The 23,176-nt window shown below is 38.6% G+C and overlaps 1 protein-coding gene across 1 annotated transcript in view; it reads left to right on the top strand.

Moving 5' to 3' along the window:
* Positions 1–4,486: 4,486 nt before the first annotated feature.
* Positions 4,487–23,176, top strand: part of Tmem168 (transmembrane protein 168) — a 29,956-nt gene continuing 11,266 nt past the window's right edge. The window contains exons 1-4 of the mRNA XM_034519294.2: positions 4,487–4,683; positions 8,851–10,102; positions 17,980–18,122; positions 22,084–22,358. Coding sequence (XP_034375185.1) covers positions 8,975–10,102; positions 17,980–18,122; positions 22,084–22,358 — 1,546 coding nt within the window. The 5' untranslated portion in view covers positions 4,487–4,683; positions 8,851–8,974. The remainder of the gene's footprint in view (positions 4,684–8,850; positions 10,103–17,979; positions 18,123–22,083; positions 22,359–23,176) is intronic.

A 23,176-nucleotide genomic window follows, 5' to 3' on the forward strand; every position in this document is an offset into this window, starting at 1 on the left:
AGCAAACAGGCAAAACACTAATAAGGCAAAAAAGAAAGAAAGAAAGAAAGAAAGAAAGAAAGAAAGAAAGAAAGAAAGAAAGAAAGAAAGAAAGAAAGGGAAAAAAGAGGAAAGGAAAGGAAAGGAAAGGAAAAGAGAAAGAGAAAGAGAAAGAGAAAGAGAAAGAGAAAGAGAAAGAGAAAGAGAAAGAGAAAGAGAAAGAGAAGAAACCCCATGCATTTGTTTTGTGTTGGCCTGCTACTGGGCATGAGGCCTACCTTGGAATGTGGTTGATGTATCCAGTGACACTCCACTGCTGAACACTGATACACTGATCTTCCCTTTGCCAGCAGGTGTCAGATACAAACAGCTTCTTGATTAGGGGTGCCACTTTTCGTCCATTTCCCGGTCTCTGTGCTGAGAGCCTGTCTGGCTGGTACCTGTGTGGGGCTTGTGTGTGCTGCCACAGTTTCTATGAGTTCATCAGTACCATCAGCAACACTGTGTCTGGAAAACACTCTTTCCTTGCTGTCATTTATCACCTATGATTTATAATCGTTTGATCTCCTCTTTCTCATACATTTCTAAGCCTTGATTCTTGGAAAGGAAGAGTTGGCTTTTTGATGTGATAGTGAGGCACTTATCTTAAACACTTACCACTTCCACAGAATATTAACATAACCCTTTATGTTAATTAATATAAAATCTGTAGTCAGATTTTACATTGTGACATTGAAGAAGTACTTGTGTATTCAACTATCCAAGTTAACAGCCCTTACTGTACAGATTAAAGATTTATGAATCTTCAAACCAAAATATTTTAAAGTACACAGAAATGATAATTAACATCAAGAAACAATGTGGCAAGGCAGAGGGTCATTTTCGAGAAGGAAGAAGTCTGTTTTAAAGACTCTTAGTTCTGAGCAACACAAAACAGCTATTGCTATTTAGGTAGAAATAGGTGATTTAAGTAGAAAATAAATTTGCTAGAGGATATTTGGTAACTCAAAGGACTCCTGGGGATCTAGGTCTAGAAATCTACAAACAGAAACTACAATTGGAAAATTAGTACAGGGGTCTATAATTGGCCCTGAAGCTATTCACAGACTGTTTAGTAGCCTATAAAAGTGATTGAAAGACGATAACAGGGTTATATTTGTAAATAATGAAAGCCAGATGCCACAACACCCGTACCCCTCACTATTGTCCTAAGAACTTAGCTCCATCCACTCCACTCCTGTAGCTGGAGCTTTTCTAAGTTATCATCTTCTCTCTGGTGTGGGGAGCAAATAAAGTCCTGAATGAGTGTGTACTGTTAAAATGGGCGTGTCCACGTTAAGAACCACAATGCTTCAGACCCAGGGGAATAGCTAGACCTTCAGCAAGTCAGGCTCAGAGGACTGGAAAGCCTTCCTCTGGTTCAAGTACAGATGGTTAAGAGCTATTGACCTTTAACTAAAATTAGTGTTTACAGAAATTATCAACCACAGGTTCCCCTTCTGGGATGACTACAACCAGAAACTATTCACCAACAGAGACCTCAGTTAACTAACTGGACTACTCCAGCACACAATCAGTATACAGTAGGTCTACTTCTTGTTCAGAGTTATATAATAAATGCCCCAACTTTTGAGGCTCCTGTGCATTTCCATCAGAGCACATGCCCTGCCTGAACCCAGCTTTTCTACTTGTCTGTCCTTTCTTCATTCCCTTGCCACCCACAGCAGGTCAAGTCTGAGAGCCAGGCAACTGAATAGTTTTTGTCATTTCAGCTTCAGCCACTAAACTCCTACGGTAGGAGTTTCTCCAAAGTACTCTCAGATGGTGGCATAAAGCAAATAAATGAAAAATGTTTAAAGTGCCCACAAAAGGCAAGTTGAATTGGAAGTAAATATGGAGGAATTGTTGAGGCAGGGAGACCCAAAATTATAGATTTGGTAGTCTGGTTAGGAAGGAGGATTAAGTCTACAGCCAATCATTTTACTCCATATGTGAAAGCTGAATCCAAGAGACTGGTTCAATCCTATAGATATAGCAGCTGTCACAACCACTTTAATAAATTGCACTTATTAAACGAAAATGATGAGATCCACACTTTATTGATGTTACCAAAAAATCTGGAGAACTCCAGGTAGAGCACCATTTGTTCCCAGGGAAATTGGGGTTCCTTCTTTGGGTTCTCAGTTTTGTTAACAGAAGGATTTAAAAGTGCATTCTGAAGCCCAACTACAATTTTATTAAAGTCAGAGAGAAAACAGGGCAAGCAGGTTGGTAGCTACTAGGAGGAAAGAAATGGCGAAGACAAACAGAGAAAGCCAGGCCACTTAAGTTAAGGGGACATATTCGGGAATGGAGGCCAGCAATAGCTCATGGCAATACTCAATTCCATGGAAAAAAGGGGGACCGCTTCAGAGAAACAGTGAAAAATCCCAAACCTGAGAGAAAACATGTGTAGACTTTTGGCAGTATCTGAAAATAAAAGAAGAGAGAAAACTCCTAACTCAGAAAAGCAGCTAAGCCACAAGGCAGAGCTCAGGGAGCAGTGAGATGGCTGGGGAAGAAAAGCACATTAGCTCACTAAGAGGATAATTATTCCTCCCATCGCCTTAGCACACAGTTTTCCTGAGGGATGGTCCTCTGACCAGATTATAGGCAGGCCCAGCTCCACTGACTCCTAAGGGAGGAGACAATGGCATGAAATGTTCCAACATTTGGAGCAGATCAGAATGTCAGGTCTCCAACCAAGGTCAGATGCAGATTCCATTCTTTTGACCAGGAGGAAACAGCTTTCCCTTAATGGGGCTCAACAGAGCGCTGGTGTCCTCAGTGATCTCCAAGGCAACCATAACATGAAGAGACATGGAAAAAAATACACAGATAACACTAATATAAATTAAGTGTTGAGAACTAGTGAGGGCAAGTAGGATTTGATCCCTTCGTGTTAAAAACATTAAAACACTAACTCTCTATCAGGAACTAAGCTGATATAACAGTGAGAAAAACTGGACAGGTGGGGGGCTACATTTGAGGAAATGAAAGCAGGCCGGGGAGTGTGTGGGAGTTTAAACTGGAGGTCGAAAGCACACAATTTGTATTTATATAAGGCTCTCTCTCTCTCTCTCTCTCTCTCTCTCTCTCTCTCTCTCTCTCTCTCTCTTCCTCCTCCCTCCCCCCCCCTTGCTTCAAGCCATCAGGCAAGCTAGGCAAGCACTCTACCACTGAGATAACACCCACATGCCCCTATTTAAGGATTTTGAGCTTTATCTGAAAGGATAAGCCATTTAAAGGTTGTAAGGTATTTTTAAAGCACACATTCTCCCTAAATCCACAGAAGAACCTTGTCGGATAGATGTTATCAGTATTTGTTTACACATGAGAGGACTAGGGTTTTGAAATGGTTTGACCTATATGAGGGGCTGCAATCAGTCGGAAATGGAATCAGAATGCAGGCAGGGACTTTTCGGAAGGAAAGGGCTTCTTGGAAAGGAAAGGGGGCTTCATGCTTCTTGCCTGGCCTTATTCTCTTCGGGCTTCACTCAAAACCTGTTGTGTTAGCAACTATATTGTTATGCCTCTTAAGTCATTGTCCGCCTTAATGCTAATGCGAGTCTCCATCCATCCCCTCAAGCATCCGGATGCCCTGATCCTGATCTTTAAATTTCCACTTGTACAAGTCCTCAATTGAATTGAAACCATTTTCTCCTCTCCATTGCAAGACGAATTTATAGCGGTCCGTACACTTACGGCGACTGTTTTAAACAAAGCCCTCCTTAACAACGTGTTCTTACACGTGTTGAATATTTTTAAAATTAATTCTGTGCATGGAGGGACACACTGTTTCCTTGTATATTCACAGTCTTGTGAGAAAGGTTTTGTTACCGTTTCATAGATGGAGAAACCAATTTCTACCCCTAAGACTGCTGCTCCACAGCACCTGTGAAATGCGGCGCTCATGTGTATGACTATGTTAATTCAAGTGCCATAAGAGTGCGAATTTAAATCATCTGTAGTGTTTGAAGGTCCGCTTAGGGCCAGGGAAAGCTAGGACTGTAGGTAGAATAAAGATGCTCAGGATGGGGATTAATAGAGGACTTAATTAGAAAAGCAGGCTGAGGCAAAGAGAGAAAGGCTTTGAAGGTTTGGGTCAGCATATGCAAAGCCATATATTATACCACCTATATGAAAGAGCAGCAACGCCTTCTACATATTTTTATAGTCCACTTGCAATTATCCCACTCTAGCTGGCCCAGTTTCGGTCCACCCCTAAGCGGTGACCTTGCTGCTTTCGGGGCTTGATCATCGGTGGTCTTCCGATTCCCTGCTCTTGCTGCTAATCCCGAGTGTGAGTTCAGCCAAACCCAGGTTAGAGCTGCCCGCCTTCCCGCAGCGTTGGGAGCACTTGCCTCCCTGAAGCTCGGGGCTGGGCGTGGAGAGACGCTAGGAGGCTGGACCAGGGAAAGGAGGAAGCGCGCGGCGCGCGTTGACCCTGACGGCGATCCGTAGCGCCGGGAGTCAGCGGCGGAAACATGGCGGCCGTGTCGGTAATAGAGAAAGTTTCTACCGAGGCCGTGTGGTGCTAGTGCGGGAGGCTTCGGGCTCACGTTCCCAGGCCACCTCTAGGTTCTGGCTCGGAGGCTCCGAACCCCTTTGCTTTGTGAGCTTCTCAACGGACGGAGAGAGGCTCGGTGGCGACCGCCGACTCAGGTATGGGGCATTGGAGGGCCGCGCGGCGGCGGAGGGCTGGGGCGCCGCCCAGGGTCCCGCTGACCCGGCCAGGCCCCGCCCCGTCGGGCTCCTGGTGGGAACGATGCCAGTTTGGGACTGGCGACCGCGAAGAGAGGGCTTCTCGGTGTCCCTCATCACCCCGACCCGGGAGTCGCGTTGGGTCGCCTTGTCCCAGAGCTAAGGGGTAGCAGACAGCCAGGGTCCCGGCCCCACTTCTCCATCTCTCCCCATGTGGTGGCCTAACGGGAGAAAAGTTACTAGAGCTGCTCAAAAGTGAGGCACTTAGGAGTCCGAGTTGCCATTCTTATGGCTAAGAGGTGGGCTCAAAGAGTTATTAGCAGGAACTCCGAGAAACAAAACTGCAGTTCTCCAACTCTTGACTGCCCAGTGTTGTTCTTTCAGGTTTTGACGCTTCCCCTACATGGAACAGAAATAGATTTCCACTGAAAGATTATGAAAGCGATACATTGTGTCTTGAAGTCCATTGCCTTAGATAGGACACGGGGAGGGCACTTTTCTGTTTTGGAAGAAATTTGGTGAATTACGTGAAGGCTGGAGTAAAGCCAAGAGCAAACAAGCCAAAAATTCCTGGAATCTCCCTTAACTACTAGTACTAGCTGTAGCATATTAGAAATTTGTTTATTTTATCTGCATTTCTTATGTGGTTGTTTCTATATTAGTCTCCCCCCCTCCCCCCTTAACAAATTGAAAGTTAACTTGACTCGGCTAGGTTGCCACTCACTGAGCATGCATTGTGAAAGACAGATCTCCCCAGAGACTTTGTGACCTAGTGAAGAATGCAGACATTAAACAAATACATGGTGAAGAAAAAGAGTAGTTTTCCTTTTCTGTTTCAGAGGGAATGGTCAAGAGGCTGTTCTCCTAAGAAAATAATTGAAAGCCTGAAGAGATTGACAGATAAAGAGCAGATAGGGGCAGGAGGAGGAGGAAAAGGAATGTGTCCAGAGAGGGCATGGCACTTATGTAGTTCCTAATTGAAGTATCAGTGTGCTTGGAATAAAAGTGAGAGGAACAGTGTTAACAGATGGGACAGTTACTCCTGTCCAGTGTGTAGTACTTTATAAAGGCACTGAAGGGGTTTAGACTGTAACACTGTGATGGGTGGAAAGCCATTAGAGACTTTTGCATAGTGGAACACAACACGGTAAAATTTATTCTTAAAAACACACTTTATGTAAGAAGGGCAGGAGTTGATAGGGAAGAAAAAACAACAACAAAGGAAACCATTCAAGAATGAGGTCATTGTCGCCAAAATTTAGGTGGTGATTTTGGATTTAGGGAGTAAGAAGTAGAAGAAATTTGAAAGAGATTTTTGAAAAGAAAAATCATGAACTGGTGAGGATTAAATCAGGGGTGAAAAGGGTTAAAATAGTAGGTAGGATTGAAGGTTGGGGTACTACTGTGGTCAAACCCAGCACCTCCCAAATACTACATATGCTTTCTGAGTTATAGCCCCAGCCTGAGATTTCTTTTTAATGGACTTCAGCAGTGATTTGCTGATTGGCTCCATTCTGCTTTTATTTGCCTCTGGAGTTTTCCATCAAATCATTAGGGAAGGCAGCTCAAGTAAAAACAATTAGAATGCTTTTTAAATGTGTTTTCATTTCTAGTTAAAGCTATTTTTAAAAGTCAGAATGGGTAAAACTAAGGCCCTTAAGAATGTGGCTGCATAGCATTCCGTGATACAGCTGTATTTGTGTCTTTCAACATTACATAGTCTATGGGAGCAATTTAGATTGCTCACAGCCTAGGGTTGGGATTAAGTTATCAGAGCATGGGTTGAAAGTGAACAACTTTCAAGAGAATCATGGAGAAACCACTGACTTGTGAAAAAAATATGGATTCTTAGACTTTAGAAGCCAAGGGAAGTTTCAGAAGGTGATAGTATTCATCAGTATGAAGGCTTGTAAAGAAAACATGCAGGATCCTGTAAGGGTTCCATCATAGTCAGGAACTTGCAGATCATTCCAGAAGTTACCAGAACAGTTGCACTGAGGGAATCCCACCGTTCAGCATTTTGAAGCGAGTGTCTGAGAACTTAATCAAACATTAGCTGTCAAGAGGGAAGAATGCTGAATGTGGTAGACGACATGGGAGAGCAAAGACTTTGTTGTCATTGTTTCTTTACTCTTTGGTAGTTTTAAAAACCGACCCACAAATGCTTACATACTAATGAGTAAAGGAGAAGTGAGAGTTTGGAGAGAGAATGACATTCTGGAACAGGAAGGATTTATACCAGGAAGGGGACTCTCTTTGACAGGCATGCAGAGACGCAGAGAGAGATGGATTTGTGCTATTGGAAACTTAAGGAAGTTTTTTTTTTTTTTTTTTTTTTCCCCCATAGGAAGCAGTCATATGGTTAAAATGCATTGAAATGTGGGTGTCAAGACATTTGAGAAAAAAGAGAGGTTTGCAGGGTCACAGATGAGGAAAGAGTGTTGACCAGGACACAGAAGGGTGTTTCATGAGTGTGGAGTGGTCCTTTTAGTGGGGTGTGGGAATTTTTCTCCCTCTAGTAGTACTTATTCTGAGCCTATATTCTACCATCAGTATTTTAAAGATCTCTCTCCCTCTCTCCCTCTGTGTGCTATAGGAGTAATATTTCATGAAACTTTTTTGTAGTCCATATTTTATCTGTTTGTTACACTTATGTAAAATATCTACTATAAACAACAACAGAATACTAGACATTTTTACTCCACATGGCAAGAAGTGCTTACATGGAAACATAATAGAGGAAAGTTACTTTGGGTACCTAATGAATATATTTAGAAATAAAAATATGTTTTGGAACATAAGAAAGTAGAAATAGAAATAGCACTTGAAATATGCTTGAAGTCCTGCTATTATTCCAGAAACATTCCTCCCCAGCCAAATGCTAGGTAGGGGTTAATTCTAAGTTATCTCATGTTTCTGTTGAGAATGTCCTTTATCGTGCCTCTGTTAAGAAAGTTTAAATAAACTGATCCCTGTGTGTGTTTTGGTGATGTGATTCAAGACTAATGCCTTGTGCATTTTAGGGAAGCACTCTAGCGTTGATATGCAGCCCTGGACCACAAACTATTTCTTTTCTGAGTATATGAGTTTTGGAGTATTGTAAGGTTATAAGCTATTGCAATAGATCTGTTCTTACAGTATACTGGAAACATTGAAGAACTACCTACTGGATGGATCAGTACTTGTGTGTGTGTGTGTGTGTGTGTGTGTGTGTGTGTGTGTGTGTGTGTTGTGCTCATGCTCAATATGTATGCATGCTTGTAGTGGTCAGAGAACGACTTATAGGAGTTGGTTCTTGTCTTCCACCATACCGCCATTTGAGCCTCAGTGATGGGACTCATGTAGTCAGGCTTCACACATGAGCCATCTCATTGACCCCCACAGTATATTTTTTTTAACTATTATTGTATTTTTAAGTCAAAGTCTTAACTTTGGCCTGGTAAGCATTCTAGTATTTGGGTTTTCAGAAAGAAGTTCAGCAATTGATTTACTAAATAGATAGTGTTTAGATGTGAAAAGTGAGTGATTATCCAATTAATTCATTTTGGTAGTAGTGAAAGTACAAGAATTATGGCTTAGCTTTTTGGACTGAATTACCATATAGAGTTAAATTTTACGTCTAGTTAAGTTTATTAGCTAAATAATGTAAAGACTGAAATTTTATAGCATTTTAGAATGCTCTTGTAAAAAGATGTGGAAGATTACAATAGTAATAATGGCTACTGCCTTCGTGCACTAGTGCTTTCCAATTAGAAGTAATAATGAAGTCCTTCATTTCATTTAAAAGTTGAGTGACATTTCATTGTGTCAAAGCCAAGTGCTTATGATCTAAGCCAAACTCAATATTCAAATAGGAATAGATTAGACAAGTTTAGCGTTAATACTGACAGAAACTTCGCTGATCCTTCATGATGCAGTTTTATCAATATAAATAGAAGTCATGGCATTTTCCTTTGTGTAACTTGGAGAGTGTGTAAGCCAGAAAAAATTATGATTAAGATATATGCAATTAGTCTTTGAACTGGATTTCAGAAGAACCTCTAGTTTTCTCTGATTAACTTATTTAGTATAAAGATGGTACAAAATAGTATATACAATTAACTGTGAAATATCTTTTCTTCTCTTTAGGTCACTATAAAGAAAACTTCTGAGAAAATGTTAGAATAGGCATTACCAACACATTGGATTTATTGGATGAAATACAAGAAGTTAATTTTTGTGACCCGTGGGAACCCCTCCAGTGCCAGAGTACATGTGTAAATCACTGCGTTACTGCTTCAGTCATTGTCTCTATCTAGCAATGACGAGGCTGGAAGAAGTAAATAGAGAAGTGAACATGCATTCCTCCGTGCGGTATCTCGGCTATATAGCCAGAATCAACTTACTGGTGGCTATATGTTTAGGCCTTTATGTAAGATGGGAAAAAACAGCAAATTCCTTAATTTTGGTGATTTTTATTCTCGGCCTCTTTGTTCTTGGGATTGCCAGCATACTCTACTATTACTTTTCAATGGAAGCAGCAAGTTTAAGTCTCTCCAATCTCTGGTTTGGATTTCTGCTCGGCCTTCTGTGTTTTCTTGATAATTCATCTTTTAAAAGTGATGTGAAAGAAGAAACAACCAAATACTTGCTTCTCACATCTATAGTATTAAGGATATTATGTGCTTTAGTGGAGAGAATTTCTGGTTATGTCCGCCATCGGCCTACTTTGCTAAGCACAGTGGAGTTTCTAGAACTTGTTGGGTTTGCCATTGCCAGCACAACTATGTTGGTGGAGAAGTCTCTGAGTGTTATTTTGCTTGTCATGGCTTTGGCCATGCTCATTATCGACCTGAGAATGAAGTCTTTTCTAGCTATTCCAAACTTAATCATTTTTTCAGTATTGTTATTTTTTTCTTCATTGGAAACTCCCCAAAATCCAATTGCTTTTGCATGTTTTTTTATATGCCTGATAACTGATCCTTTTCTTGACATTTATTTTAGTGGACTTTCAGTAACTGAAAGATGGAAACCATTTCTATACCGTGGAAGAATTTGCAGGAGACTTTCGGTGGTTTTCACTGGAATGATTGAGCTTGCATTCTTCATTCTTTCAGCATTTAAACTTAGAGACACTCATCTCTGGTATTTCGTGATACCAGGTTTTTCCATTTTTGGAATTTTCTGGATGATTTGCCATATTATTTTTCTTTTAACTCTTTGGGGATTTCATACCAAATTAAATGACTGCCATAAAGTGTATATCAACCACAGGCCAGATAACAATAGCCTTGATAGAATCATGGCATCCAAAGGAATGCGTCATTTTTGCTTAATTTCAGAGCAGTTAGTTTTTTTTAGTCTTCTTGCAACAGCAATTTTGGGAGCAGTCTCCTGGCAGGTAAGCTCATGGATTTTTGTTTATTTTCTTATGTCAGTGCCAATGATACCTGATAAGATCCTAGCTAGAGGTTCTGAATACTGAAGATCTCAGGATATCTATGCCCTTAAAAGCAATTATTTCTGTAATGAGAGGAAGAGACTAGCATGAAAAGAATTTAATCATAAACTGTTTATATTGTGACAAACTGTATAATTTGAGTACTTCAGGCTGGGATGCGGGCATACAAGAGCAACTCTTCTTGCTTTGTACCAATTTGTTGCTGCTTCTTGTATTATAGATATAAGTGTTAAAAGAAGATATAAAGACTTGCCTGGGCATGGTGCTTCTTTTCAGTGTGGGCTGCCTCAAGGAGCCTGTGTGGGAGTCAACTCAGTGGTGAAAACTTCTTTGCTGTTGCCCCGGGGCAGCTTCCTCATCCTGCCAGCTTGCTGTAGCTAGGGACTTTCAGAGTTAGATGATGTCTGACTTTAGCAAGACCTTCCCCCTCTTCCTCTTCTTTCTGGGTTGGCAACTTTCCCAGTCAGAACTACTTTTTCTTTGCCAAGTCAGCCTCATTCATGCAGGGTTGCTTTCCAGGTCATGAAATTCTGTTAACCAAGTACTTTCTTGGCCACTAAATTTTTCTGCTCTGCATATATCAGTGGATTTCAAGTAAAGTATATGTACCAATGGGAGTACACACAAGCTTTCTAAGGAATCTCTCAGCAAAGATAATGTTAGAACAGTCAATCTCCAGGTTATAACTTTCAGTGGGAGTGTTTCCTAAAGTTGACCTATTTGAGAAAATCACTTAAGTTGACCCTTAAGTGGTATCTCATTTGGGTTTTTATTTATAGGTGCCTAATGAAAGTTGTGTCTTTTTGTACATTCTTACACTTCAACATATTTTTCAATATTCCTTCAGATTTCTTATTTGACCCCTAGGTTATTTTTATCTTTATTGTGGGAAATCCTAATATTTGTGGATTTTCCAACATCAGTCTTGTTGATTTTTGATTTATCTTTATAGTTGGAGGACACAATTTGTATGAATTTAGCTTTTTAACAAAGACTTGTTTATGATCTAAAAAAAGATTACAGTGCTATTTGGCATACTATAAATACCAGCCAAGTCAAGCTGGGTAGGGATGTTGTTCTTATATCAATATCCTTCATGGTTTCTATCTAATTATATCAGTCCCGAGAGATATTAAAATGTATATTTCCTCATTTACAAGGTTAGTGTGCGTGTGTGTGTGTGTGTGTGTGTGTGTGTGTGTGTGTGTAGGTAGGTAGGTAGCTATAGATGTAGCTGTACATGCTGTACATGGGTGTTAGAATCCTTAGAGCTGGGCTTGTGGACACCTGATAATAGGTTTTAGAACTGTTTGTTACTTGATTTTACCATGATAGATGGCATACTTTAGTAGTTTCAATAAAAACCCTATTACCTGCCTGCAAAGCTTAAACTATTAACTATAGAAAAAGTGTACCAAGCTGGGCAGTGGTGGTGCACGCCTTTAATCCCAGCACTTGGGAGGCAGAGGCAGGTGGATTTCTGAGTTCAAGGACAGCCAGAGCTATTCAGAAAAACTATGTCTCGACACCCCCCGCCCCTCCCCCCCAAAAATCTTGAAAAAGTGTGCCAAACCTTGTTCTTAGTATCTGAACCTTTGAGTCAAGTTAAGTTTGTTAAAGTTCTGAAGACTGGCATTCAGTGATTGGGGAAGAGGTTAGGATTATGCTTTGTTAAAAGTCTTAAGGGATAACGTGGGCAGTCTGCATCAGCAATATACCTGTTAAATGCTTGTTTTTTAAAAATATTTTATTTATTTATTTTATATATATGATGAGTACACTGTAGCTGTCTTCAGACACACCAGAAGAGGGCACCAGATCTCATTACAGATGGTTGAAAGCCACCATGTGGTTTCTGGGAATTGAACTCAGGACCTCTGGAAGAACAAGCAGTGCTCTTAGCCGCTGAGCCATCTCTCCAGCCCCTGTTAAATGCTTGTTAACTTAGCTCTTCAAAACTAATGTAAATCCACCTGAATGGATTTACATTTCCCAACTGGCCGCTACTTGATAACTGTTGTATGTGATGTTGACATTGTGCCTTACAGAAAATTAGACTTTTCAGCATAGTTTTCACTTAATTGATCATAGAAAGATTCCAAACCCTTTACTCTGCCCAGTATTCTGTGAAGTGTAACTATACTTAGAGCAAGAAGAGGAGGAAGAGGAAGAAAAGGAAGAAGAAATACTGAAAGATATATCTTTCAGTATATCTATATCTGTCTATGAAACCTTTGTCTCTAAAGCTCACATGCCTTTAAACCTCAATGTGTGAGCTCTCCTTGGACTTCTGCTGAAGAGCAAATGTAACATTCATATGAAACATAATTTGGGAAACACCTACTGGTTCCACACAAGTTCCAGATATTTTGAATGATTTCGAATCAGAAAATTACACAGTGAAAGGGAAACAATTAAGGTCTTCATTGAGGTAAAACTATTTTGGAGAGAGTGACATTGTCAATCCAATTACATTCTCAGCTATTACAAATTATTTAAGTTGGATTTTAACAGATTTTTAAACTGAACTATTTTTACTTAACATTTCTAAATATAGCCGGCGGTGGTGCCGTACGCCTTTAATCCCAGCACTTGGGAGGCAGAGGCAGGCGGATTTCTGAGTTTGAGGCCAGCCTGGTCTACAGAGTGAGTTCCAGGACAGCCAGGGCTACACAGAGAAACCCTGTCACGAAAAACAAACAAACAAACAAAAATTCTAAATATTGTTCCTAATATTCTTATTCTCTCTCTCTCTCTCTCTCTCTCTCTCTCTCTCTCTCTCTCTCTCTCTCTCTCTCTCTCTCCCACACACACACACTCCACATGTCTGTAAGAATAATACTCAAGTGTTAAACTTTTTTCTTATGTTTCATTATTCTGTCCTTCAATTGATATCTACTGGAAAGTTTTTCACTGGTTGGGTGGGGACAGACCTAATCCAAAAAGCAAAGTAAGAAGTTAAAGTCAGCAGATCAGTTTGTCATCTACTTTCAGGGTACATAAATATAGAGATGGCATAACTAACTCCTCAGTTATTTTTCTTTTATGACTTTTTAAAATTGTAACTAAGAAATTGTCATAAACTCCATTTAAGTAGGTTTGCTTTTAGTTTTCCACTCTAATGTTGCCAGACGGAGTCAAGAGTTTCATTTCAAGTTACTTTTATTAAAGAGTTGGAATTTCATATTAGCTACTTTTCCTTTAAATAAGTCAACTAGAAAGGCACAGTATCATAGCATAGCTAGTGTTGCTGTTATGGTAATTGATAATTCACAGAAGGCTAAAAGGGAGACTGCATCTCACTTAAAATTCACTCCATTATTAGAAATGTTTAGACATGCTCTCTGGAATATTTCACTTAAGCTTTCATATGCCATTCCTTGCTAACCACTGCCATTTGAAGATTCCATGGGGATTTGATGCAGCTTTTTGTGGAAGCCCTTTTCACACAAACTAGAAAAGCCACAACACTGTTAATTTCACTGTAGGTGAAAGAGGGACCAGTCCTGAATCTGACGGAGTCTTAGTATAAGCCTTGCATTCAAAGAAGAGAGGTCTGTCTGTAGGATGACTTCACTTCTAGCAAAATGGAAGGACCAGCCTATCGTCTCTTAGCATGGGGAACAGGGAGCTTCCAATCTGCTACTGAATTAAAAGTGCACAGTATTTACATTTTTTTTTTTTGTTTCACTTATTTGCCTCAGTTTAGTCTAGGTTACAAAGGGGACATTATTTTTGTTTAAATTCAAAATTTTATCATGTTTTCTAGAACACTAAAACGGTATGAGCTATGTGTTCCTGTGGCAGTAGCACACAGTAGGAAATTTATAAAGAAATGCCATTTATTTTTGCACAGTTAAGATTGGGAAGCCCTGTTTCAATAGTAGAAGTTGGGGGGCGGTGTGAAAGGGAAGGGTTTAGAAACATCGTTCACAGCTTTGAATCCTCACATAAGAATCATCAATTCATCTGTGAAAGTCTATTGTAAGTTTTGTATCCGTACACTTCCAATTAGACCTCATTTCCTAAGATTGCTGTATTGAGGATTAAGTTTCCAGAGTATGCTTTGAGGGAACATTTTGAACCCACTTCAAAACAGTAGGTGTTCTTTCCCCACTAACCCACCCCAAACAATGGTCAGAATAGTGTTTTCTTCGTAAAGCATGAGTAGATACAGTTCCCAGCAGATAACTTCTGAGCAGTGCACTGTGAGCATCATAGCATACGCTTTCACAAATCTAAGTTACACGTCAGTCACTCTGTCTGGCCTGTTGATGCAGTCAGCAAACACAAAATGTGGGGCTGTTGCTGGTCAATGTGGCCTACCACTGTAGGTGAAAGAGAGACAGTCCTAAGTAATATGCAGTAAACCTTTTGATATGTAGGAAGTACAGGTAAATATGTGGAGCACTAACACTCCTTTACTCTTGGCTGTGTGCTGCTCTATGTAATTATAGGACTGACAGTGCAGGTTTGTTTACATACAGCACAAAAATGCATTACACTGTGTTACAAGATAGGAAGAAATGTTCAGTTTTGTTTACATGCACACAATTGGTGTATATGGTCAATAATTTACTGAAATGTTACATTGTGCATAACTCATTTCTTCTTCACCTGATTTTCCATCCTTTAAATGAGTGCCATGTGTGATAGTGTATGCTGTTAATCAGGGTAGAGGTGGGTGGACCTCCATGTGTTAGAGGCCAGCCTTTCTAAATGACAGTCAAGCTAAAACTACATCCTGAGACCCTGTTTCAAAAAACAACATGCAAAACAACTCACCAATCAATGAGGAAAAAAAAACCTACTAGATTATCTTCTCCATTTTAATAAGACCTGCCCTTTAAAAATTGTTCTGGGTGTGCTACCTCTGTTCTCTGTACTGTGTATGTATAAGTGTATTGAATTCTTGCAGCTGTTGGAGGTAGCTATCATTACTGTTCTCCTTCTGGGTCAGAAATGCTCTTGAGAGATTAGGAAGCTTGGCCATTGTAACAGGTTTGAATCTAGGAAGCCTTCACTCAGCCTTTACTCTCTAACAGACCATTGTACTTAGTTTCCCATGCTTTCACACTTGGCAAGACTATAGAATCACTTCATCTAACCACTTTTGCTGGTTATAGAGAAACCAATATAAGTAAGTAGATTTGCTTGAGATTATTCTGTAACTGCATTTTCACTCTTATAAAGGCTGTGGCTTTATATTTTGTGGTTTTATCTCGTTTGAGAGCACTCAGTCACAGGATAGATTTCTAATGCTTCTGTTAGGAATTTGATGATTGTACATCAAGTCTCCTATGTAATAATTAGACATTTAGATAAAAAGTAGTTTTCTAGCCGGACAGTGGTGGCACACATCCCAGCACTTGGGAGGCAGAGGCAGGCGGATTTCTCAGTTCGAGGCCAGCCTGGTCTACAGAGTGAGTTCCAGGCCAGCCAGGACTACACAGAGAAACCCTGTCTCCAAAAAAAAAAAAAAAAAAAAAAAAAAAAAAGTAGTTTTCTAGATTTCTGTTCTTCTGCTTCTTAAGACTTCTGAATTTTGTTTAGGGCTAGAGAGATACGGCTTTGCTATTAAAAAGTGGTTACTATGTAACCATGAAAACAAGAGTTCTGATCCTAGCTTAACAAATACAGTGTCTCTCAAACCCTATGAGTCCAGCTTCAAGGAATCTGACTTTCTGGCCTTTGAACACATAGGTGCATGTAATCACACACACATGTATACATACACTCACATGGACACACGTATACATAAACTAATGTATTAAAAAGATAAATCTTTTGTGTAGTTATTTTTAATGCCACAAGCACAAGCACTTTAATCCAATAAGAGCAAAGTCTTTTGAAATTGTGACATGTATTACATAAGAATTATGTATAAATTATACAGCAATTATATAAAGTGCAGTATATTTACACTGAAAGGGTTTCTGATACCATTAAGGTGGCAAATGGGTATGTAAATATATATTCAAATTAATGGCCTTCCAGAAATGTTATGTATTACTTTTTTTAGTAAAACAGACCTATATGTACATGCAAATATATATTTATGATTAAAATACTAAAAAAAAATTATGTGTGTGTTTTGTTTGCATACATGTCTGTGTACTGTGTGTGTATCTAGTTCCTGTAGAGGTCTGAGGAAGGTATTAGATCCCATGAAGCTGGAGTTACAAAACATTGTGAACTGTTTTGTGGGTGCTGGAAATCAGACTAGGGTCCTATGTAAGAACAAGTGTCCTCAACTGCCCAGTCACTTTCCCAACCTCTATGTTTGTGACTATATACATATATATATACGTAGTATATAATATATATTTTATATATATGTATATAATGAAGTATGGAAATAGTCTAATAGACTATTTGAAGTGATATAATCATTTATACAATTCATATTTTACAATGTTCATAATTGATTAAATAATCACTAAATGATTATAATTTACTATAATCTATATTATACAATTGATAAACTACAATGTACCAAATTGGTCAGTGTGTCTGTTTTTTTATTATGAATACATTTTCTCCTTTTGATATGATGAGCAACTCCTTAGTGCTGGCATTTGTTCCTGCATATAGGCTTACTATTTATGCAGCAGCAAGAATCTGGAATCATGCCCATATTAAAAAGATACAGTAAGTGAGTACTTCCCCCCCCTCATTTTTTAATATTTAATTTTGGCCTGACACTATTACGGAGGCTATGGAGTGCTCACAAAAAGGGACTTATCATAACTACCCTCCGAAAGACCCAACAAGCAGCTGAGTCAGATGCAGATATTTACACCCAACCAGTGGACAGAAGCTGCTGACCCCTGTGGTTGAATTAGGGAAAAGCTGGAAGAAGCTGAGGAGGAGGGGGACCCTATAGGAGGACCAGCAGTCTCAATTAACCTGGACCCCCCCACCCCCCCGAGATCTCTCAGACACTGGATCACCAACAAGGTAGCATACACCAGCTGATATGAGGCCCCCAACACATACAGCAGAGGACTGTCGGGTCTGGGTTCAGTCAGAGAAGATTCACTTAACACTCAAGAGACTGGAGGTCCCAGGGAATTTAGAGGTCTAGTGGGGTTGGGAGTGGGGTGGAGACATCATTGTGGAGACATGGGGGCAGGGAGAAGGTATGGGGTGTGGAACAGTTGGAAGGTGGACCAGGAGGGGAATAAAATCTGGAGTGTGAAAAAAATAAATAAATTCTTTCTGTGTTCCTGCTGATATAAATGTGCTTAATACTTTTTTGTTGTTATGATCTGCAGTTTAGATAAACTGAGTTTGGGGTTTTTAAAAGGTAAACTATTATATAAAAATGAAATTAATGTTTAAGGCTTAAGGTCTTGACTTTCCTTAAATTTTATTCTCATAGAGTCTGGACACTCTGAACTCTTGATGGGACAGGACAGAGTCTTTCCTGAAGTACTCTTTGATAACATAGTAGTCATGGTATTTGGAATAATGATGCATATGTGGGTTGAACATGGAGAAATGGTTTTTGCATTTTCTCTTTCATATTAGAGTTGTTATATTTTTGTTTTCAGCTTGGATGGAAGGTTACTTAACAAATTTTTAAAAGTATGTGCTGTGCTTTGCTACAACTTCCAAAAAACTTAGAGTTCTGTCATTGCTCTGGTAACTCATCTGTGTCTACAAATGTGTGCTTTTACTTACAATTGCTTTTAGTTTATGTCATCAGTTGTTTTTTTTTTACTTTGTGAAAATAGGGGTTGAAAACTGAGTCAATACACATGTATATAAATATCCACAAACTGTATAAACCTGTTGTTTTCTTATTTCCTTAGCCCACAAATGGGGTCTTCTTGAGCATGTTTCTAATTGTTTTGCCCCTGGAGTCCATGGCTCACGGGCTCTTCCATGAACTCGGTAACTGCTTAGGAGGAACCTCTGTTGGATATGCTATTGTGATCCCTACCAACTTCTGCAGGTACTGTGATCTGGTAGACTTGATAATAACTGCTTGACTGGTGGCATTCTCTCAATGATTATGATAGATTATATTTCCAGAATTTTATTGCTGTGGAATATAGTTCTCCTTCAATTCCTCCTTGTGTAGAAAGCTTGACTCTAAACGATAATGTAGTTTTCAGGATTAAATATAAATATGTCAATAGATATATTTAGCCTTGTATTTTAACTAGGGCTCAGAAAATCTGGATGAGCTTTTAAAGGAAAGGCCCTTCCTTAAATGGAGTATCATGAAAGTTCCTGTGAACCAATGTTACAATAGAATGTCTGATGGATTTCCAGTTCTCTTTTCCATGAACAGATTGTAATACTTTTGCACCTCAGTGTCCTTATCTAAAATAATAATGGTAATATCAAGCCTCTGAAAGGAAATTTTTGGAGAGCTGGTAAAATTTAGGATGTAGAAACACTCAGTTCTATGAAAAATTCTGTAAAAACATGAAAGATTAGTAAATAAGTTTATTAAAAACTTATTTTATTGTAATTTAATTCTTATAATTTTTTCCCTCAAATACAGGAGGAATTTGAAATTACTAACACTACTACCTTTAAATCCTTTAGTAGCTAACTATACTTACAATAGAAAAAATAGTTTCTTCCATAAATGAGTTCTGATGACTAAATTTTCTTTATAGTTCTTTTGGTTGGGGGGTTGTCTTGAAACATTTTTTTAAAATAATCTGGTTTCAGATATTTCATAGAAACCCCGAACTCAATTTGTAACTGTTCTGCATTGAAGGCTTGCTAGATGTAAAGGGGTCTCTTGAGAAATGAAACCATTTAGGAACGGTCTCATAAAGTAAGACACGGCAATTCTGCAGAAAGAATTTGTAGAAAGAGTAAGACATAATTTTTGCCCTATTAAAATTTTAATTTATGTGACTTAATTTTTTTGTTACCATTAAACTTCAGAAATATGTGAAAGATTCTATTTTAGTAAACACTGAAGCATTACTAGGATAGGACTGCTTGTACATGAAGTAAAATTTAGAGTTTCAAAATTTCTGAAATTTTGTTTTGGAAAGGAGAACAGTGATGATTTTCTTCCATAGCACGAAAAGCTTTTTAATGTCTGTCAGTTGTCGGGCAGAGTTCAATGTTTCCCAGGGTACCATTTGCTCCAGGATCAGGTCCATGTCTTCAGTTATTGTTCAGTACTATAGTGACCTATGTCTTAATACTGTTTTAAAGTGATCTTTGTTAATAGGTAACATCTGTTTAAGATTGTACTTTGAGTTAGTCAATTTGGAATGCATTACAATGATCCTGTGTTTTTCACTATAGAAATTAAATATATAATCATACTATATATTGCTTCCCCTGTTTTATGTGTAAATTTTTCTCCAAAAGAAAATATCCTTTCCTTTGTTCTTGAAACAGTACAATCTTGATTTTAAAAATTCTTATTTGTATCTGTCATTCAGTAAGAAAATACAAATGAGGCAAAGACTAGTCCTATTTATTTCCTGAGGTGTTATTATCAGCCTTACTAATAAGGAATACAAGTTTTAGAAATCATGTTTGATTTTTTAAAATTTACCTGTTAACATGAAAGGAACAGACCAAGCCTCAACGATTCTCCTTTTTTTTGTCTAAATAAAAAAGGCTCTTTCTCATAAACAATATACCCTAGGAACAATTATGAAATTATTATTAAAATTACTTAGTAAAAGTTACCTTAAAAAAGTACAGTCTGTTAATATTTTACAACTCAGGGAAAGTATTCTATTATCTTTCCTGTCTGGTGAGTTTAGAGGTCTGCATCTATATCAATTTCTATCCCAACCTATATTATGCTCCTAAAATTACTGTCTTAGACTTAGAATATCTTTTTAAATCCTAAATAGCTTAAGCTTTAGTCTTCAACCCCATCAAAGGACTGAGAAGGAAATAAGTATTACTTGTATGCAGGAAGCACAAGTATATAGCTTCCAAAAAAATAAAATGACAAGAGACAGCTGACCACTTGGACAGTCCCCAATATTCTCTATAACACTGGAACATCTATCTTCAGCCTTGTGGCTCAGAATATCGAACAGATCTTTTGTGAAGCAGGAATTATGAAGGACTGGCTTACCCTGTATTGGCAGAGCTTGGAAATCAAGTTCCAGAATTCTTTCTACAGATAAAGTTAGAACATTTTCTTTCCCAGTGGCTAGCTTGCCACAATTGAAGCAGTTTCATATGGAGGCCTTTCAAAGCTTATCATCTGTTTCTAAGTTGAGTGGGGCTGCTGCCAGGAGCTGCTAATTTCAAATGTCTCACTGTCAAAGAGGCCTTGCATTAATAGAAAACATCTTAAATGCCATATTCTGTGAGTCTCTGAGGTTTTGAAGACCATCTGTGTATTCATAGCTTATCTGAACAAGTGAATGTTGCTTGTCTCCACCTTCCTATTTTCTGTCCAACCGAGGATGCATGTGTGTAGTAATCCAAACTATAGTTTAATGTGTCTTAAGTTTGATTGGCTAGTAGCTTGCATTTCCAAATTATCCTAGTTTGGGTTTTTTTTTTTTTTTTTTTTTTTTTTTTTTTTTTCGAGACAGGGTTTCTCTGTGTAGCCCTGGCTGTCCTGGAACTCACTCTGTAGACCAGGCTGGCCTGGAACTCAGAAATCCGCCTGCCTCTGCCTCCCAAGTGCTGGGATTAAAGGCGTGTGCCACCACCGCCGGCTCCTAAACAGTTTGTAATAGCAGCTATTAAAAGGACTGGGATTAAACCTTGTCCTTTTAAATGAGCTGCATAGTCACAATACCTACCTAAGAGTTGAAACATACATATATTATGTTGTAACAGAATTAATCTTAAATTTGTCTCAGTATACAAAGATTTGTACCAATGAAAAACCTTAAACCTGTATCAATACCCAAAATTCTGTACCAGTGTAACAAAATGTAACCTTATTTTTATATCAATATACAAAATTTTGTACCATTGTAAGATTATAGCTATAAAATGCTTTTACTTTAAGAGTAGATTCAATAATGAACCTGTATTTGTCTAATTTCTTATATTTATATATTCCCCCTTCTCTTCTCAACCTCCTTTTTCTTACCTAGGAAAGAAAGATAGAAATCCCTGAGTCTAAGCTTCCTATTTTGTTTTCTCCCTATCCCAAAACATAATTATTTGTAATACCCCTTAACATGACAATATATTTATTATTCATAAAATAACCAAAACCATCCACCCTAACTTAAGGGACTGGAAGGACAGTCTTCTTATAATGCTTCCTGCTGATTTGTGGCAAAGAATTTCTTTTGGGGGGACCCAAGAATGTTAGAAAAACTGTTAGAGTCTAAGAATACAGCAAAGGCTGTAGCTTTTATTTTCAAGTATTTATTGTCTGTATGCTGAGAAAATGCAAGTATAAATGAAGTCCTGATTGGAATAGTCTGAAAGTCTGGACCAACTGAGCTAGCTGAAAATGTCCCAGAAGCAAGTCTTTAGAGGAAACAGCTTCGATGCAGTTGAGGCAGGATCAGGCAGGGAGCTGGAACAGCAGCTCTCGTTTCTCAGCAGCCCCAAGGCTAAATTCTGTCAGGGCTGCCCTCCTCATCTTCTACTCTGTAATATACAAACTTTACAAGCAATACATAGCTCTATAAAGACATCTGTATGAAATATGCTGGTTGCTCAGAACAATTAAGTATTATTTACTGCTCTTTGTTTGAGCAGGTAAAAAAACAATTGTATTTCTTTAAAAGTTAGTTTGATCATATAATCAAACCACAATATAAATAAATCTCCATTCATGCCATATGAAAGGATGGTATGCAATAATATGTCTGAGAATTTTGTAGCCAACAAGACTTATTGGTTATGCAAGATGAAGTTCTGGCTGGAGACATATATATGTCCCAGTCAGTTCCAGAATAATATTTTCTAAAAACCAGAATATTTTTTTCTTACTTTTGCAGTCCTGATGGTCAGCCAACACTGCTTCCACCAGAACATGTACAGGAGTTAAATTTGAGGTCTACTGGCATGCTCAATGCCATCCAAAGATTTTTTGCATTTCATATGATTGAGACCTATGGATGTGACTACTCTACAAGTGGACTGTCTTTTGATACTCTACATTCCAAACTGAAAGCTTTCCTTGAACTTCGGACAGTGGATGGACCTAGACATGATACATATGTTTTGTATTATAGTGGGCACACCCATGGCTCAGGAGAGTGGGCTCTAGCAGGTAAGTTTACTTTTTTCAGTTGTATACACACACACACACACACACACACACACACACACACACACACACACACAGAGGGAGAGAGAGAGAGAGAGAGAGAGAGAGAGAGAGAGAGAGAGAGAGAGAGAGAAACAGAGAAACAGAGAAACAGAGAAACAGAGAAACAGAGAAACAGAGAAACAGAGAAACATTAAAATTCTCAATTGGCTGCTTCACAGATGACCAAAGTCCAAGGTTATATGATTACTTTTAATTTTGCCAGGAATACTTACTTCATTTTAGTAAGCTGTAACTAGGATTTGAGAGTGGTTTCCTATATAGTATTTAGAGAAGAAAATAAAGTGATTGATTTGAGACTTAGAATCTCTCTGCCTTTAAAAGTGTTTTCATCTTTGGTACCTGGTATCTGTCTAGAAAATTGTCCATTTAATCTAGCGTTTTTAGTTTTGTTCAGTTTAGGCTTTTGTAGTAGGATCTGATGATTTTTTGAATTTCCTCAGTTTCTGTTGTTATGTCTCCCTTTTCAGTTCTGATTTTATTAATTTGGATACTATGCCCTCTGGTTAGTCTGGCTAAGGGCTTGTCTATTTTGTTGATTTTCTCAAAGAACCAGCTCCTGGTTTTGTTAATTCTTTGTATAGTTCTTTTTGTTTCTACTTGGTTGATTTCAGCCTTGAGTTTGATTATTTCCTGCCTTCTACTCCTCTTGGGTGTATTTGCTTCTTTTTGTTCTAGAGCTTTCAGGTGTGCTGTCAAGCTGCTAGTGTATGCTCTCTCCAGTTTATTTTTGTAGACACATAGAGCTATGAGTTTTTCTC

Source organism: Arvicanthis niloticus, chromosome 15 (genome assembly GCF_011762505.2).
Source record: "Arvicanthis niloticus isolate mArvNil1 chromosome 15, mArvNil1.pat.X, whole genome shotgun sequence".
Classification (NCBI taxonomy): Eukaryota; Metazoa; Chordata; class Mammalia; order Rodentia; family Muridae; genus Arvicanthis; species Arvicanthis niloticus.